The sequence below is a fragment of the Esox lucius genome, chromosome 12, assembly GCF_011004845.1.
Source record: "Esox lucius isolate fEsoLuc1 chromosome 12, fEsoLuc1.pri, whole genome shotgun sequence".
NCBI lineage: Eukaryota > Metazoa > Chordata > Actinopteri > Esociformes > Esocidae > Esox > Esox lucius.
The window spans coordinates 316,378-334,282 of record NC_047580.1 but is presented as its reverse complement, the minus strand read 5'-3'; the positions used below and the strand labels follow the sequence as shown (position 1 = coordinate 334,282).

The window sequence follows — 17,905 nt, the reverse complement described above, 5'->3', positions numbered from 1 at the left end:
AGAGTGGGCTGCTTCTGGCTATAGATCTGGGCTGCTGGTTGATAGGGAAGGAACAACAGCATAAAGTCCACACTGCTGAATGTTTGGCTCATTAGAATGTTGACTAATCTATGGCTACCACATTTAAATTAACTCTAAGAATGAGCAGACTGGACAAATTGGAAAAACAATATTTATTTTCCGTAAATGTGTGCACCTCGAAATATATATTATGTAACGTTTCAAATGCAGTAATGGGGTCACATAACAGAAATAAATGAGGAAGGGCTCCCAACTGACACAGAGGTCGAAGCTTGCGAGCTTGACTTAAAATCCTGGTTGTGGTATACCAATGGTTCCAGGGATACCACAGAGAGAGGTGCAAATGAGTGACTCCTAGTGGCGGATTGAGGAAGCTCAATTGTAGGCTCAATTGTGGTTGCCTGCCCACCATGTGGTTCCAGCTAATACTTCCTGATTGAAAGAGCAATAAGAAGTAGAATGTCTTGGCAAGATGCACATGTAGGAGACATGCCTTGATTTTAGACACTCCCAGATAAGCTAGGAGCTGCCACAAATTAGAAACCATATAAATGTGAAATAAGAGATTGGTCTCGGATAATTGGTACACTACTGTTGGGGGATTTGGTTGAATTTATCGTGACTGTGATTAATGATTTATTAGTGAATTTATTAATGTTCTTAACACATTAGCTACAGAGCATCACCAGCGTTTGGTTTAACAAGACCCTCTATCAACTCAAAACATATGTAACTTATTATCACACTTGTGTGATTACACAAGATGAAAAGTAGAATAAGAGGGTCTTGTTAAACCAAACCCTGGTGGTGTTCTGTAGTTTTGCCTCATCTGAATGTCATGAATTCATTCATTTGCAAGCATTCATCCATTCATAAAAAACTTCCAGGACACAGATGTTAGTAAGGAAAATGGTACATTTAATATTTACAGGGAGTGGAGAATGGTCCAGGACAATTTCAACAGAGAGAAGGTTGGATTAGCTATGAACTCTTTCAGTTGTAGATGGTCAGTTACAAAACTGACTTTTAAAATAAATACTCTAAACGAGATTGCTGATATCAATGATTACATCTATACAACGACAGAAATGGATTAGAATGCATTCACTTACACTCACCTAAAGGATCATTAGGAACACCATACTAATACTATGTTTGACCCCCTTCCGCCTTCAGAACTGCCTTAATTCTACGTGGCATTGATTCAACAAGGTGCTGAAAGCATTCTTTAGACATGTTGGCCCGTATTGACAGGTTAGCATCTTGCAGTTGATTTGTGGGATGCACATCCAGGGCACGAAGCTCCCGTTCCACCACATCCCAAAGATGCTCTATTGGGTTGAGATCTGGTGACTGTGGGGGCCATTTCAGTACAGTGAACTCATTGTCATGTTCAAGAAACCAATTTGAAATGATTTGAGCTTTGTGACATGGTGCATTATCCTGTTGGAAGTAGCCATCAGAGGATGGGTACATGGTGGTCATAAAGGGATGGACATGGTCAGAAACAATGCTCAGGTAGGCCGTGGCATTTAAACGATGCCCAATTGGCACTAAGGGGCCTAAAGTGTGCCAAGAAAACATCCCCCACACCATTACACCACCACCACCAGCCTGCACGTGACACACATGTCTGTATAATATCAGAGGATTAACAGGTATTTGGGCCATGTCCTCCTGCCTAGAAGAAGGGTATCAGTCTTTTGTTCCTTAGGAATGTGGGGGAGCTGGTATTTGCATAGGGGGCATCTATTGTCTGTCCAGATGCTGTAAGAACTCTTAGAATTGAAGAAGTTACTTATGGCGGGAAGGAGAGCTGTCCTTTGTGTGAAGCTTAGGTAAACACTACAGTAAACATTATGGCAGGAAGGATAAGATGAGGGAAGATAGCATTTGACTTGTGTGATAGAACAAAGGTGTTTGACTGACATGAGATATGTGATTTCTATGTGATAGATACGGTTGAATGAGCTATATTGAGTCAGAGACTCCTCAGACGATTATGTGTGTGTAAGCGGTTGACGCGTCTCTCATATGTGCATAATAGTTAATAAAACGGTTAGAATGTACAAAGAGAACTTTGTCTCTGTGTCCCTTACTCCGAGTGTCGATACATGGAATTTCCATCACAGTAACAAGGCATGATGGATCCATGTTCTCATTCTGTTTATGCCAAATTCTGACTCTACCATCTGAATGTCTCAACAGAAATCCAGACTCATCAGACCAGGCAACATTCTTCCAGTCTTCAACTGTCCAATTTTGGTGAGCTTGTGCAAATTGTAGCCTCTTTTTACTATTTGTAGTGGAGATGAGTGGTACCCGGTGGGGTCTTCTGCTGTTGTAGCCCATCCGCCTCAAGGTTGTGCGTGTTGTGACTTCACAAATGCTTTGCTGCATAGGTTGTAACGAGTGGTTATTTCAGTCAAAGTTGCTCTTCTATCAGCTTGAATCAGTCGGCCCATTCTCCTCTGACCTCTAGGAGGCATTTTTAACAAGGCATTTTTGCCCACAGGACTGCAACATACTGGATGTTTTTCCCTTTTCACACCATTCTTTGTAAACCCTAGAAATGGTTGTGCGTGAAAATCCCAGTAACTGAGCAGATTGTGAAATACTCAGACCGGTCCGTCTGGCACCAACAACCATGCCACACTCAAAATTGCTTAAATCACCTTTCTTTCCCATTCTGACATTCAGTTTGGAGTTCAGGAGATTGTCTTGACCAGGACCACACCCATAAATGCATTGAAGCAACTGCCATGTGATTGGTTGATTAGATAATTGCATTAATGAGAAATTGAACAGGTGTTCCTAATAATCCTTTAGGTGAGTGTATGTCCTGTTTGGTTAAGCTAGTATGCTTCACCTTGTCTGAAAACAATAGATACTTTAGTCAAATTTAAAACATCTAACAGTTGTATTTACACTATATGGCCAAAGGTTTTTTGACACCCCCACTAATTACTGAGTTCAGGTGTTTCAGCCACACCCATTGCTCACAGGTGCATGAAATCCAGCACATAGCCATGAAATCTCCATAGACAAACATTAGCAGTACAATGGGTTGTACTGAAGAGCTCAGTGACTTTAAACGTGGCACTGTCATAGGATTCCAAAAGTAATTTTGTCAAATTTCTGCCCTATCAGATCTTCCCAGGTCAAAGTGCTGTAATTGAAGTGGAAGCATCTAGGAGCAACAACAAACCTGCCATGAAGTGGTAGCCCATGCAAACTCACAAAGCGGGTCTACCAAGTGCTGAAGCGTGTAACCTGTACAACGCTTACCATCTGGTTCGCATCCGGGAAGGGGATGAATGGAAGACTGCCTTCAACACCCCTTTAGATGTGTCCACTCTGCCCTGCTCCAAGCCTCCTCCCGGCCCCGGGAACAGGCCAACTGCTGCCACACGCCGGAGCCGCAGTATGCCCCTGGCCAGGGGACTCCAAGAAGCTCACCCCCTGTTTTGTTGGTCCCTTTGTCATTGAGTCTGTCGTCGACCCCTGTGCTGTCCGTCTCAAGGTCCCGCCCTTGCTTCGTGTGCACCCCACCTTTCATGTGTCGCGGATCAAACCCGTCTCCACCAGCCCTCTGTCTCCTCCCATTCCTGCTCCCCTGCCACCGCAGCTGGTACACCGTCCGGCGGCTGCTGAACGTGTGGCGCCGTGGCCGTGGGTTCCAGTATCTGGTGGACTGGGAGGGCTACAGCCAGGAGGAACGGTCTTGAGTCCCCCGGCGCCAGATCCTGGATCCTTCCCTCATTAGTGATTTCCTCCATGCCCACATGACCACTGCTGGGCATCTGCCACGTGACGTCTGTGGAGAGGGGGGTACTGTCACGTCCTCCACATCCACCTCCTCCTAATCCGTGCCAGGCCCTCCCTCTCTCCTGTTTGTCTGCGTGTGTTCCAGGCTCCGGCGATCCAGTTCCTGTTTACGTCCACATCTCCACTACTCCTCAAGTCTCCACACCTACGGTTCATCCCCTCATCAGCTTGTCATCAAATACCCTGGTTTCCCGTCCGCTTGTCGCTAGATTGTTGTTGTTCACTACCCGGTAGTAAAGCTCGTGGCCACTCAAGCTATTGTCCTTGCTAACGTTAACTCTGTTCAGAGATCCACCACATCCTGCCTACAACCTTGTCCACGTGCCCACCCGCCAGCTTTCCTGCTTTGTCCACGCTGCCTGCCCACCCCGTCGCCCTGTTTCCCTTACCCCTCTGGCCTGCCCTACTACCCCGCCTGCATTGACCTGCCTACCCCGCCCACCAGCCCAGCCCTTACCCCTTCGGCCTTGCCAGTCCTGCTACCCTCATTAAACACCCTCAGTTTAGTTGCTTGTGTCTGGTATTGTGCGCTTGGGACCACTAGAGGTGGTTTCATTGATATGACAAGGAAAGGACATGGTGTGTTGCACCAATTGTCCATTTGGGGGCGCAATTCCAGAAAGTCACATTAAACACTCATTAATCCTGAACACAAAAAGGCCTTATACAACGTATCAGGCATATAAGCCCTATCCTCACATGGCATTCTTATAGTTTGGACCCCTTAATTGCTGCTTGCAGCTACATTTATTATTCTTATTCTTGTGGCCTAAATTAATAAAAAGTTCCTGGTAACTTTCTTTTTAAGCTTTGCCCACTTAAAACTATAGCCCTTGAGTCACTACCATCTACCTTCGTCCACCAGGGGCGCTATAATACACAATTAAATTAGTGAATTTTAAAATGATGGCATTTCCACCCCGTTTGACCTAGAATGCTGATTCTCTGTGTACATGCCTCATTCCCCAGGAGGTACAAACGTGCCTCAAGAACCTTTAATATCCGCCATTTTGGATTTTTCTCTACAGTGAAAATTTCATGAGACCTATGAGACTTAACTTTAACTAAACAATAACTCTGATTGACCTGTCCAGTGGCAAACATGTGTCTTGTACATGTCTCCCTATAGGTTGTGCACAGCTAAGAGAAAAAAATTGATGGAGGACAAAATGGCTGACCAATGTAAAACAAATGCATCCATCAACTTCATGTGTGCATTACATTATGGCAAAATGAAATATAGGCCATGTGTCATTCCTGTTTGTATCTGTTTGAGATTTACTCTGTCCATGAGTCACCTGATGCGTCAATAAACACTGTTCAGCTGAGACAAATCTCGTGTGATTTGTGGAAGAGTTATCTATCTGCATAGCTGTACTCAGGACAGTCAGTGAGGGCAGAATAGGCCATGTACAGGTGCTGGTCATAAAATTAGAATATCAACAAAAAGTTGATTTATATCAGTAATTCCATTCAAAAAGTGAAACTTGTATAATGTATACATTCATTCCACACAGACTGATATATTTCAAGTGTTTATTTATTTTAATTTTGATGATTATAACTGACAACTAAAGAAAACCCCAAATTCAGTATCTCAGAAAATTTGAATATTGTGAAAAGGTTCAATACTGAAGACACCTGGTGCCACACTCTAATCAGCTAATTAACTCAAAACACCTGCAAAGGCCTTTAAATGGTCTCTCAGTCTAGTTCTGTAGGCTACACAATCATGGGGAAGACTGCTGACTTGACAGCTGTCCAAAAGACAACCATTGACACCTTGCACAAGGAGGGCAAGACACAAAGGGTCATTGCTAAAGAGGCTGGCTGTTCACAGAGCTCTATGTCCAAGCACATTAAAAGAGAGGCAAAGGGAAGGAAAAAATAGAAAAAAGGGGACAACCGCACCCTGGAGAGGATTGTGAAACAAAACCCATTCAAAAATGTGGGGGAGATTCACAAAGAGTGGACTGCAGCTGGAGTCAGTGCTTCAAGAACAGACAAGACATTACATGGGTTTCAGCAGTCGCATTCCTTGTGTCAAGCCAATCTTGAACAAGACACAGCATCAGAAATGTCTTGCCTGCGCTAAAGACAAAAAGGACTGGACTGCTGCTGAGTGGCCCAAAGATATGTTCTCTGATGAAAGTAAATTTTGCATTTCCTTTGGAAATCAAGGTCCCAGAGTGGAGGAAGAGAGGAGAGGCACAGAATCCACGTTGCTTGAAGTCCAGTGTAAAGTTTCCACAGTCAGTGATGGTTTGGGGTGCCATGTCATCTACTGGTGTTGGTCCACTGTGTTTTCTGAGGTCTAAGAGCAACGCAGCCGTCTACCAGGAAGTTTTCGAGCACTTCATGCTTCCTGCTGCTGACCAACTTTATGGAGATGCAGATTTCATTTTCCAACAGGACTTGGCACCTGCACACAGTACAAAGCTACCAGTACCTGGTTTAAGGACCATGGTTATCCCTGTTCTTAATTGGCCAGCAAACTCGCCTGACCTTAACCCTATAGAAAATCTATGGGGTATTATGAAGAGGAAGATGCGATACACCAGACCCAACAATGCAGAAGAGCTGAAGGCCACTATCAGAGCAACCCGGGCTCTCATAACACCTGAGCAGTGCCACAGGCTGATCAACTCCATGCCACGCCGCATTGCTGCAGTAATTCAGGCAAAAGGAGCCCCAACTAAGTATTGAGTGCTGTACATGCTCATACTTTTCATGTTCATACTTTTCAGTTGGCCAACATTTCAAAAAAAAAATCTTTGTAAGTAATATTCTAATTTTCTGAGATACTGAATTTGGGATTTTCATTAGTTGTTAGTTGTCAGAAATAAACATTTGAAATATATCAGTCTGTGTGCAATTAATTAATGTAATATACAAGTTTCACTTTTTGAATGGAATTACTGATATAAATCAACTTTTTGATGATATTCTAATTTTATGACCAGCACCTGTATACCTAACACCCAGACAGACGACTTGATTGCTCCACAGGGGGCCACGCCCACTTGGATTTTGTGCTACTGTTAAAATGTAATGAAATCTATAGTAATATACTTAAAATCAACAATAACTGTGATTGACCCAGCAATTGGCAAAAAATTTGTCTTATACAGGTATCCCTATAGATTGTTAAAAGATAAGAGATATAATTCAATATGACGGACAGAATGGCTGACCAATGTAAAACATGTGCATCCATAAACTTCATTTGTGCATTACATTATGGCACAATGAAAATATAGACCGTGTATACATACCACACAGACACCGGAACAGACCACAAGCTGATAGAAGAGCAACTTTGACTGAAATAACCACTCGTTACAACCGGGGTATGCAGCAAAGCATTTGTGAAGCCACAACACGCACAACCTTGAGGCGGATGGGCAACAACAGCAGAAGACCCCACCGGGAACCACTCATCTCCAATAGGAAAAAGAGGCTACAATTTGCACAAGCTCACCAAAATTGGACAGTTGAAGACTGGAAGAATGTTGCCTGGTCTGATGAGTCTGGATTTCTGTTGAGACATTCAGATGGTAGAGTCAGAATTTGGCGTAAACAGAATGAGAACCTGGATCCATCATGCCTTGTTACCACTGTGCAGGCTGGTGGTGGTGGTGTAATGGTGTGGGGGAGGTTTTCTTGGCACACTTTTGGCCCCTTAGTGCCAATTGGGCATCGTTTAAATGCCACGGCCTACCTGAGCATTGTTTCTGACCATGTCCATCCCTTTATGACCACCATGTACCCATCCTCTGATGGCTACTTCCAGCAGGATAATGTCACAAAGCTCAAATCATTTCAAATTGGTTTCTTGAACATGACAATGAGTTCACTGTACTGAAATGGCCCCCACAGTCACCAGATCTCAACCCAATAGAGCATCTTTGGGATGTGGTGGAACGGGAGCTTCGTGCCCTGGATGTGCATCCCACAAATCTCCATCAACTGCAAGATGCTATCCTGTCAATATGGGCCACCATTTCTAAAGAATGCTTTCAGCACCCTGTTGAATCAATGCCATCTAGAATTAAGGCAGTTCTGAAGGCGAAAGGGGGTCAAACACAGTATTAGTATGGTGTTCCTAATAATCCTTTAGGTGAGTGTACATGTTTCTTATAGATGTGGCCCTATAGGGTGTTAAAAGTTAAGAGAAATAATACAAGATGGTGGACTATTTGGCTGACCAGAGTAAAAATGATATTATTAAAGTACTTACAACGGGATTATTTCTGCTGCCATAATGCTTACAGTGTTGTTATGGCTGCTTCCCTACGCTAACCATGTCACAGGAGAACTCCATCCCATGGTTGCTTGTAACTCTATATTTATTTAATGTTTTTGCTAATCTGAGCTAAGCATTCATGTTTCCCACTAAAACATATTATAATAGTGGAATTAAAAAACAACATCTGTGCTAAGATGTACCCTGATTAATGTTTGTAGATAAAATTTCTAGTCACCATGACTTCCTTATGCCGTTGCCTATTGAAGTAGCCTACCTCATGCATTTGGTTAAATTTGGGAATCATTTAATAGAGGCACATGTATTTGCTTGTGGCTAACCATCTTTCAGGAAATCGTTTGTTTACAGGCGTTCACCTGAACTCCATTCTAACCACTTAAGCATAAACATCAAAGCAAAATACCTTGACAAGCTTAGGTGTGATTCAGTGGGTAAAATGCCTGCACACCCTGCAGCTCTCCAGATAAGAGGGGCTGATATGTCTTTTATACAGTAGCCTAATGTAGCAGTTACCATTCCTGGTGCGTTTAACAAAAGAACAATATGAAATGGTAGAACTATGGGATCATAGACCAGCAACCTTCTATTTAGATACTGCTCTGGAAAAAATTAAGAGACCATTTCAAATTTTTCTTAAATCAGCATCTCTGCTTGTATGGTAGCCATTCCATTCCAGTGTCTGTTAAATTCCAACACAGGCACATCCCATTTTACTCAATGAGGTACTTTAGGTGATTACCTGAACCAAATCAAATTTAACGAGTAGTATATTAAAACTGTATAAAAGTATAAAAACCACTGCTGTGGTCATCACTGTCCTCTTGCAATAGGACCAGCTGAATGGCATGTTTCCATTCTGGCTTTACTGGCAGAGGAATATAGTGAGTGTCAGTTTGCTTCCAGCCTGAACATTTCCACGATGGCGGTTCATAAAAACAAGATCAAGCAACAGACATTGGGGACAACAAAGCTACAAACTGGAAGAGGGCAAAAATGAATTTCCACTCACCGAGATGACAGTTAACTCATTCGAATGTCGCTCAACAACGTAGGATGATATCAAATGACCTACAAAAAGAATGGCAAACAGCAGCTGGGGTGAAGTGCACAGCGAGGATGGTTCGAAACAGGCTCCCAGGGGCACAGCTGAATTCGTGCAAAGCTAGGAAAAAGCCCATCATCAATGAAAAGCAAGGAAGAGCCAGGCTGAAGTTTGCATAAGACCCTAAGGTTTAGACCGTAGAAGAATGGAGTAAGGTCAAATTTTCAGCTTTGCCCAACATCTGGTCGTCTAATGGTTAGACAGAGACCTGGAGAGGCTTACAAGCCACAGTGTCTCGCACTAACTGTGAAATTTGGTGGAAGATCGGTGAAGATCTGGGGATGCTTCAGCAAGGCTGAAATCGGACAGATTTGTTTTTGTGAAGGACGCATGAATCAAGCCAGGTACAAGGTTATCCTGGAAGAGCACTTGCTTCCTTCTGCTCTGGCAATGTTCCCCAACTCTGAGAATAGTTTTTTCCAGCAGGACAATGCTCCATGCCACTCAGCCAGGTCAATCAAGGTGTAGATGGAAGACCACCAGATCAAGACCCTGTCATGGCCAGCCCAATCTCTGGACCTGAACCCCATTGAAAACCTCTGGAATTTGATCAAGAGGAAGATGGATGGTCACAAGGCATCAAACAAAGCCAAGTTACTTTAATTTTTGTGTAACGAGGATGCGCATGGAAGACGCACGCCCTCCCCCCCGGCGTGGTGTTCGGCGTGCGTCATCGCCGGCCTTCTAGTCATGCCGCTCCTCCTCCCACGGCACTGTCAAGTCTCATTATTGCATGCACCTTGTGTCCATTCCCTCATTAGGTTGCCTATATTAGTTCCCTTGTTTCTGGGCATCTTTGTGAGGTATTGTTCTATGTCTGGTGTTGCCTTGCACGCTTGTTGTTGCGCTTGTGCGCATTATTTTCTGCGTTCCATTGAAGTATTAATATACTAAGATACGTTAACCGCCTCCCTGCATTTAACTCCTTCATTCTATGCACTCCACGACGACACCCATTCTGACATTTTGTGCCAGGAGTGGCATAAAGTCACCCAACAGCAATGTGACAGACTGGTGGAGAGCATGCCAAGACGCATGAAAGCTATGATTAAAAATATGGGTTATTCCACCAAATATTGATTTCTGAACGCTTCCTCAATTAAAACATTAGTATTTTGAAGTTGAAAAATGAATATGAATTTGTTTTTCTTTGCATTATTTGAGGTCTGAAAACAATGCATCTTTTGTTCGTTTATTTTGACCAGTTGTTTTCTACAAATAAATACTATAAATGACAATACATTTGGGTGTAATGTTGTCAGTAGTTTATAGAATAAAACAAAACTGTTCATTTTACTCAAACACATACCTATGAATAGTAAAACCAGTGAAACTGATCATTTTGCAGTGCTCTCTTAATGTTTTCCAGAGGTGTATACACGGGCTACACTAAGATACAGCCAGTTATTGTGGTAAGTTATGGACTGATATATGTATATTCTAGTAAACTGGGACTTCCATTCATTTAATTCCAAGTCAAGCACTATCCAGAGTTTGCAATAAAACACAGTATGTCTTTAACATAATGCACTGCTTTTTAAACAGAAAAAATTGTATAAAGGGTAAAATATGAACTCAATCTAAAATTCTGATTATTCATGATTAACTACAGAACATAATGTGATTAATCGTGATTCATTATTTTAATAATTTGACAGTACTAGAATTAATATAAACTGCACTTATTTTTAATTATCCAGCTAGAAATGAATGAACATATGTGGCTGCAGATGGAGGTTTAGATCAGTTGATTGATTATTAGACACTTCTGAAGTAAGATTAATGATCATTGTCACTAAACTAAACTGTGCTAACATTAACTAGCCTAATTGTATATTAATGTAGGCATATATACACATAGATTCTGTAAAATAGTTCAATTCTTGTCTTAAAGTAGAACATCTAACACATTTTCCACAAACAGCATTTGTGTGCAGCACACAACACTGTTGGTTGGAACCATTCCACAACTCCAGCAAGGTCTGCTACGTTGGAAAGTTTTCATCAACAGCAACTACCCCAGTGTTAAAAAGTGAATTTAAGACTGATAGTGTTGATTCACAACTGGAGAACTCCCCTGTGAATGTCAGCTGGGCTGCAGAACCTGTCTCTTAGCTGGACATAGTATGTGTTACTGTACTGTGGGGAAGAGTTCACTTAAACAGTGCTGAGCTAGCGTAGACAGACACTGTGGGCTATATCTGGTTCTGTCCTAGTCATCTAAGGACTATACCCACAGAGTCAGCAGGCTGTATAAGGGATGTTGTGAATCATCCAGATGGTGAAGCGTAGCTACATTCCTTGGCCAGGCAAGGAATCCGTTGAGCTTAGTCTGTACTTGGCACTAGCAAAAGTGAGTAATTCTGTTTATTCCTGATGTAGCTGAGGTCAGTTTGTTTGATTCCTGTGACACTTACAACATAATTTACTTGATACATTTTATATCTGTTACCTCTAAAGCATACAGGTCGCGGGATAGTTGAATATACATGGTTGACAGAGTGTTTACAGAGTTTATTCATTGAGAAAAAGAAACAATAGACAACTTGAGAGTTCTTGTGTTTTTGTGTGGTTCGGCCCAGGGCCCAGGGAGATGGGATGTCCTAAGCAAAACAGAACAGCAGGGTGTTTCAATTAAAGTGTTCACATGTCTGCTAACAACTGCAGCCTGGATCCCCGCTGAGCACCAAGATGTTCACACTACAGTGTATTAACAGAGAGGACTCATTTATCTTGTCTCAGAAGCTAGGCCATGCATATTGCAACAGAAAGAGAGGAGGGACAACAGCATTTGAATAGACACCTTTCTACTGCTTACTTTCTGTCTTGAAGTCATAACTGGTCTATTATCATTGGATATCTGAATACACTAAGGTAGCAACCTTGTCTTGATCTAACCCTGTGACATTTTGTTATGAGTTTGTAGTTAGGGCTCAGTATTGACCTTAAGGACACAGAAGATGTGTTGAAAAAGTGTTTGACTGTGCAGTCACAGTGATTCTATGTGGCTTTTGAGAGAGCCGGGTCTCCCAGGGAGGACTCCAGTACTCCATTCCAAGTGTCAAACCAATATATCATTACTGTCAAGTTACACAGAGAGCACCCTACTGTTGTGACTGATCAGGGTTGTAGAAAAGAGAGTGCCTTTGTGAGTTGAAGGGGCTCTTGTGTTGTGATTAGCTGTTTGAATCAAGACGTGTTGTTGGGGGAATGCTGCTAAGAAAATAGATAGCAAAGGGATGTGGTGGTTGGTTGTGCTGTTTGTATGGAGTGTACACTTACCGTGAGCTCCAAGGCATCACTGAAGAGGCCATTGCGTTTACTGTGGAGAAAGGCGTTGGAGTTTCCTGTCTTCGATATTCGTATCCTGGCCAGACGGGCTTTCTGAAAATCAAAGATTTGTTTTCTAAAACAACCAACCGAGTAAAGCTGTTAAACTGTATAGTAGGTTTCATCCTATATAAAAAAAAAAATAATCGAATCCGAGTTTTAGTTGGTGCAAACATTGGTATATACAAAATGCACAACTGAAGTAATACACACCTGAAGTATTATACAGTACCAGTCAAACATTTCTACACACTCATTCACTTGAGTGGGAAAGTGTGTCCAAACTCTTGACTGGTACTGTAGAATACTTCACTCTGTGCAATTCATAAATAATAAATGAATAAATACTTGTTTTAAATAAACTAGGTAGAATTAATCAATTAAATGTCCAGTGCCATTAAACGCTATTTCAGACTGCATACAGTTCATCTCATTTACAGTAAAAGTAATTGGTGTGCAGCCAACCCCCCAGTCTCTCAAATCTCTCCTCTCAAGGATAGAAACAGAGGCACAAAAGAAGGAGAAAATGGAAAGACAGAAATTATCAAAAGGGGGCCACGTGATGCCCAGAGTGATTTCCAAGTGCATCAATAAGAAACAATACATGATGTCTGCTTGCAAAATGTCTGGGAAAAGTTTTAAAGGTATTAAAGGTCCAGTCAAAAGCAATTATGAGGTGGACATAACACTGATATTTTCAAAATGTCATTAACCAATTATTTTGGTATAATAGTTTTTAGAAGGAATGTTAGCTTTTTCAGGTGGGAGGGACATTTTGCCCTACTTTGTGATGTTACAAACATGATTTGATTATAATAGACCAATGACCTTTAGTCTAAATAAGGAGGGAAGTCTATACCATGTCAGTCAATCATGGCTGTGGATGTAAATAAATTTAACATTTATTTTAACACCTTGACGATCAGACCACATTTCAAGGGTCAAGGAGAAAAAAAACATGTTCTTTATTTTCATGAATTAAACACACAAAATGGTTTAATAGACCGTGATAATTGATAACTTCATTGGACCCAATGAACAGGTATACATGCACACGCACTAAAACTGGCAGGCTGAATAAGTCCTATTAATGATGCTTAGAATAAACACTCCACTATTAACAGAGGGAGTCTGAAGAGGGGGTTACAAAAGGATGAATAACAGACAAAAATACACTTCTGTCTAACTTCATCTTCTCCTCAATTTTGTTCTATCCTCCGTTCCATCCCACTTTCACTTGCTTCAGACCATTATCGCCTGATTATCCTCCCCTCTTTCTTCAAATCAGTCTACTTTAAAAAAAAAATTCCCTCTCCATCTTTAGTCTCCCTCTCTTTGTGCTCTCATCTGTTACTGTACCTCTTTCCTAGTCTTTTGTTCGATTAACCATGCCTGCTTTGTATCTGTGACGCCCTCCTCCGGGTTGGACCCGCATCCACTCTCCACTTCTCCTGAACGCACCCCACGCTTCACGACTCATGAACGCACCCCAGTCATCAGATCCCAATCACCCTCATTCTGAGCACCTGTGTCCCCACCTGTGTCTGGTTTATGTCCCTATTTAGTTCTGTTCAGTTCTCCCTAGCCTTTGTGAGGTATTGTTTTTATTCTGAGCCTTTGGTTTTTGCTTCCACCTAGTGCATTTCTTTTATTGATTCCTGTGTTTGACCTTAGCCTGATTTTCTCCTCGACTCCGTCTTTAGCCCTGTGCTTTTCGTGGTTTTGATCTTTGCCTGTCCGACTGTGCCTTTGCCTTGCCCCAAGCAAATGCCTGGTGTGGTGAGAGTTTACAGTGTGAATAGAAGTCTATTTACGTAATACAACCCTGTTTCCAAAAAAGTTGGGATGCTGTTTAAAATGTAAAGAAAAACAGAATGCATTGATGTGCAAATCATTTAAATCTTATATTCATTAGAAAATAGTCAACATATCAAATGATGAAACTAGGGGTTTCGCGATATATCGGTATTGAAAATGACGATTATATAAAAAAATGAAATATTGATATTGAATACACATGATAATATTGTATTCACTAGGCAAAAATGACTTGGTATTTGTCCAAAATCTCCCCTCGGTTTTCTATAGCTTATTCATGTCACCTATGGTCAAACGATCCATGGGCTTACACTCTGAGTCTGGACCGATACACTGGCATTTTAATTAATGCAAAAACGCACCGTTTCATACCCTATTCACTAGGTGATTTATTTTTTAGTTTTTTCCTAAAACCCCTCTTGGTGTAAGGCCTTGTGGATCAGTTCATCTGGTTGCCTTTTTACTATCCATTTAGTGTAATGGATAGTGAAAAGGCACTAGACCCGTGCCTCACCTCTGCTGGCTTTTCCTTTTACTGAGTCAGGTAAATGTAAGGGCGGAGGGGTCTGCATTATGGCTAACTCTCGCTGGGGAACGGATGTTGCACTACTCTCAAAACACTGTTCACCAGAACTGGAGAAACTGACTGTCGGCCCATCTACTGTGACGGTTTTTCATAAAATGTTATTTCACATTAACCTGATGAAGAGTAGAAAGAACAATTGTATATGTGTATGTCTCATGTGATCACTTGCATATTACTTGGGTGGTACTTGATTAAACATTTAACCAGGAAACCAGGGCTCATATTATTTTTCCAAACAGTCTAATTGTCTTAGATTTTTCCACATTTAATTTTTAAGAAAGAGCAATAAAGTACACATTTGTGTGTGTCTCAAGGTCAACAGCTGTGGCCAGTTTTTCTCTTACTGTACTGTTGTGTCTAGTTAGCAACAGTATGTTTCATGTGGATGACAGAATGACATTGCTTGTCCTTGAAGGCCTTGGGAAAATGAGCCTGAGCTCAGAGATCAAAGAATCCATGACTTCAGAGAATATGCTGTACAAAAGAACCAATGATGGAAGATTCGGGAAGGATCTGTCCAGAAATTTGCCTAATGGGAGAACCTAATATCATTGTATAACCATATGGATAAAAGTGTGTGTCCCAGGTTTGGAAGTCAGGTGTTCTGCAGACCAATATGGGTTGGTTGCTCTGCAGACCGGTATGGCTTTATGACAATAAAGTTTACTATTGAATCCACAAACTCCTGAGTTGTTTGAGGTTGTTGGCGGGAAAAAGGGGAAACATTTTCCACAACACTACCTTCCGTGGGAACAATCACAGCAGTCTGTATACCCATGCTGGCAGATAAAACACACACACTGGAAGACCTATTCAGTAATACATGGACTAGAGGAAGCTCACTCTGAGGCAGCTTCTATTCTTGTTGCTGATTTAAATAAAGCAAATATGTTTGGCCGAAATACCATCAGCACATTAACTTTCATACCAGGGGTGATCAGACTCTTGACCATTGATATTCACAAATATGAAATGGCTACAAACCCATCCCCCGCCCAACTTTTGGTAAAGCTGATCAAATTTATTTTGCTGCTCCCTTCCCCATAAACAATGCCTAAAACAGGATTAACCAGTTTCTCAGACAGTTCAATGCTGGAACCGTTACTGATCTACAGGACTGCTTTGAAACAACGGATTGCCAGATGTTCACCTATGCACGGTTTGAGACGACCAACACAATTCCTTAGGTGAGGCTTGCTGAGGACCAGGACGACTGCACTCTGTCCCTAACCTCTGATGTGAGGAGAGCTTTTTAAAAAGGGAACCCTCTGAAGTCACCAGGGCCAGATGGCATTGCATGCTGTGTTCTCAGAGGGTGCGCCAACCAACTAGCGGAGGTTTTCACCTCCATATTCAACCTCTCCATGTCTCGGTCTGCAGTCCCCCCTTGCTTCAAACAGACCACCATTGTCCCTGTTCTGAAGAAACCTATCACCTGCCTGAACGACTACCACCCTGTAACACTGATCTCCACCTTCAGGAAGTGCTGTGATCGGCTAGTCAGAACTCATCGGCTCCATCCTTCCTGACACCTTGGACCCCATTCAATTTGCATACCGCCCCAATAAATCTACGGACGATGCCATTGCCCTGACAACTCCACACCGCCCTCTCCCACCTGGAAAAAGGCAACACATACGTGAGGATGCTGTTTGTGGACTACAACTCTGCATTCAACACTATTGTCCTCGCTAAGCTTGTTCCTAACTTCAGGACCCTGGGACCTCTCATTGAAATTGCATCCTGGCCTTCCTGACGGGCAAACCCCAGGTGGTGAGAATGGACAACCTCACTTCCTCTGCACTGACCCTCAGCACTGGAGCCCACCAGGGCTGTGTACTCAGTCCCTTTCTGTACTCCCTGTTCATGCATAGCTCCAATACCATCCTTTGTTTTGCGGAAGGCACTACCTTCTCGGTTCTAATCTCCAACAATGATGAGACCGCCAACAGAGAGGAGGTACCGAGCCTGGCTAAATGGTGCCAGGACAACAACCTACAGCACCTTATTCTTTCCTTTCTAAAAAATTGAAAAGGAAGGTTTTGAGTGAGGAACAGAAGGGTTACAATTAAGAGACTAATTCAAATTGAACGCTTCTGTTCCTCACTCAAAACTTGCCTTTTCAACTTTTTTGGAAAGGAAAGAAAAAGCTGCAGTGTCTCTTTTTTCCGGAGGTGTATCTCTCAACATCTGCATGACTAAAGAGATGATTGTGGACTTCAGGAAGCGGCAGAGGGGGGGGGGGGGTCATGCCCCCATACACATCGATGGAGCTGAAGTGGAAAGAGTCTCTGAATTCAAGTTTCTCGGTGTGTTCATCAAAGATAACCTCACTTGGTCTAGACAAGCGAACTCGGCAGTAAAAACTGGCCAAAAACGACTATACTTGCTGAGGAGACTCAAGAAATTTGGAACTTCTGTAAAAACTCTCACCAACTTCTACAGGTGCCGCATTGTTAGCATCCTCTCAGGCTGCATTACTGCCTGGTATGGCAGCTGCTCCACTGCGGACTGCAAGTCCCTCCACAGAGTGGTAAAGTCTGCGGAACTCATCATCAGCAGCCATCTCCCCTCCATGCAAGGCATCTACTATACATAATGCCTGAGGAAAGCATGGAACATCATCAAAGATCACAGCCCCCCAGGCTATGGTCTGTTCAAACTGCTGCCATCGGGTATATGCTACCAGAGCATCGGTAGCCCCCAAACATGGCCGCTATTGACAGATGTTTATACATGTGCACATATATAGACATCTCCTACAAGGATAATGGTATAATAATACTATTTGGTACATATGTAAACAAGGATGATGTGACAGTAATGACAGCAAAGATTTATTTTAACAACACAGAGGCGCTATTAAGGTTTCCCACATTTGCAAGCTCGCCACGCTCAACCCGTTTCAAATAATATATTGAAAAGAGGTGAATAAGTCCATCTACTCCCAAGA

General features: G+C 42.4%; 1 protein-coding gene across 1 annotated transcript in view; it reads right to left on the bottom strand.

Moving 5' to 3' along the window:
- Positions 1-17,905, bottom strand: part of LOC105007870 (potassium voltage-gated channel subfamily D member 3) — a 299,675-nt gene that overhangs the window by 19,085 nt on the left and 262,685 nt on the right. The window contains exon 4 of the mRNA XM_034295883.1: positions 12,501-12,602. Within this exon, the coding sequence (XP_034151774.1) occupies positions 12,501-12,602 (102 nt within the window). The remainder of the gene's footprint in view (positions 1-12,500; positions 12,603-17,905) is intronic.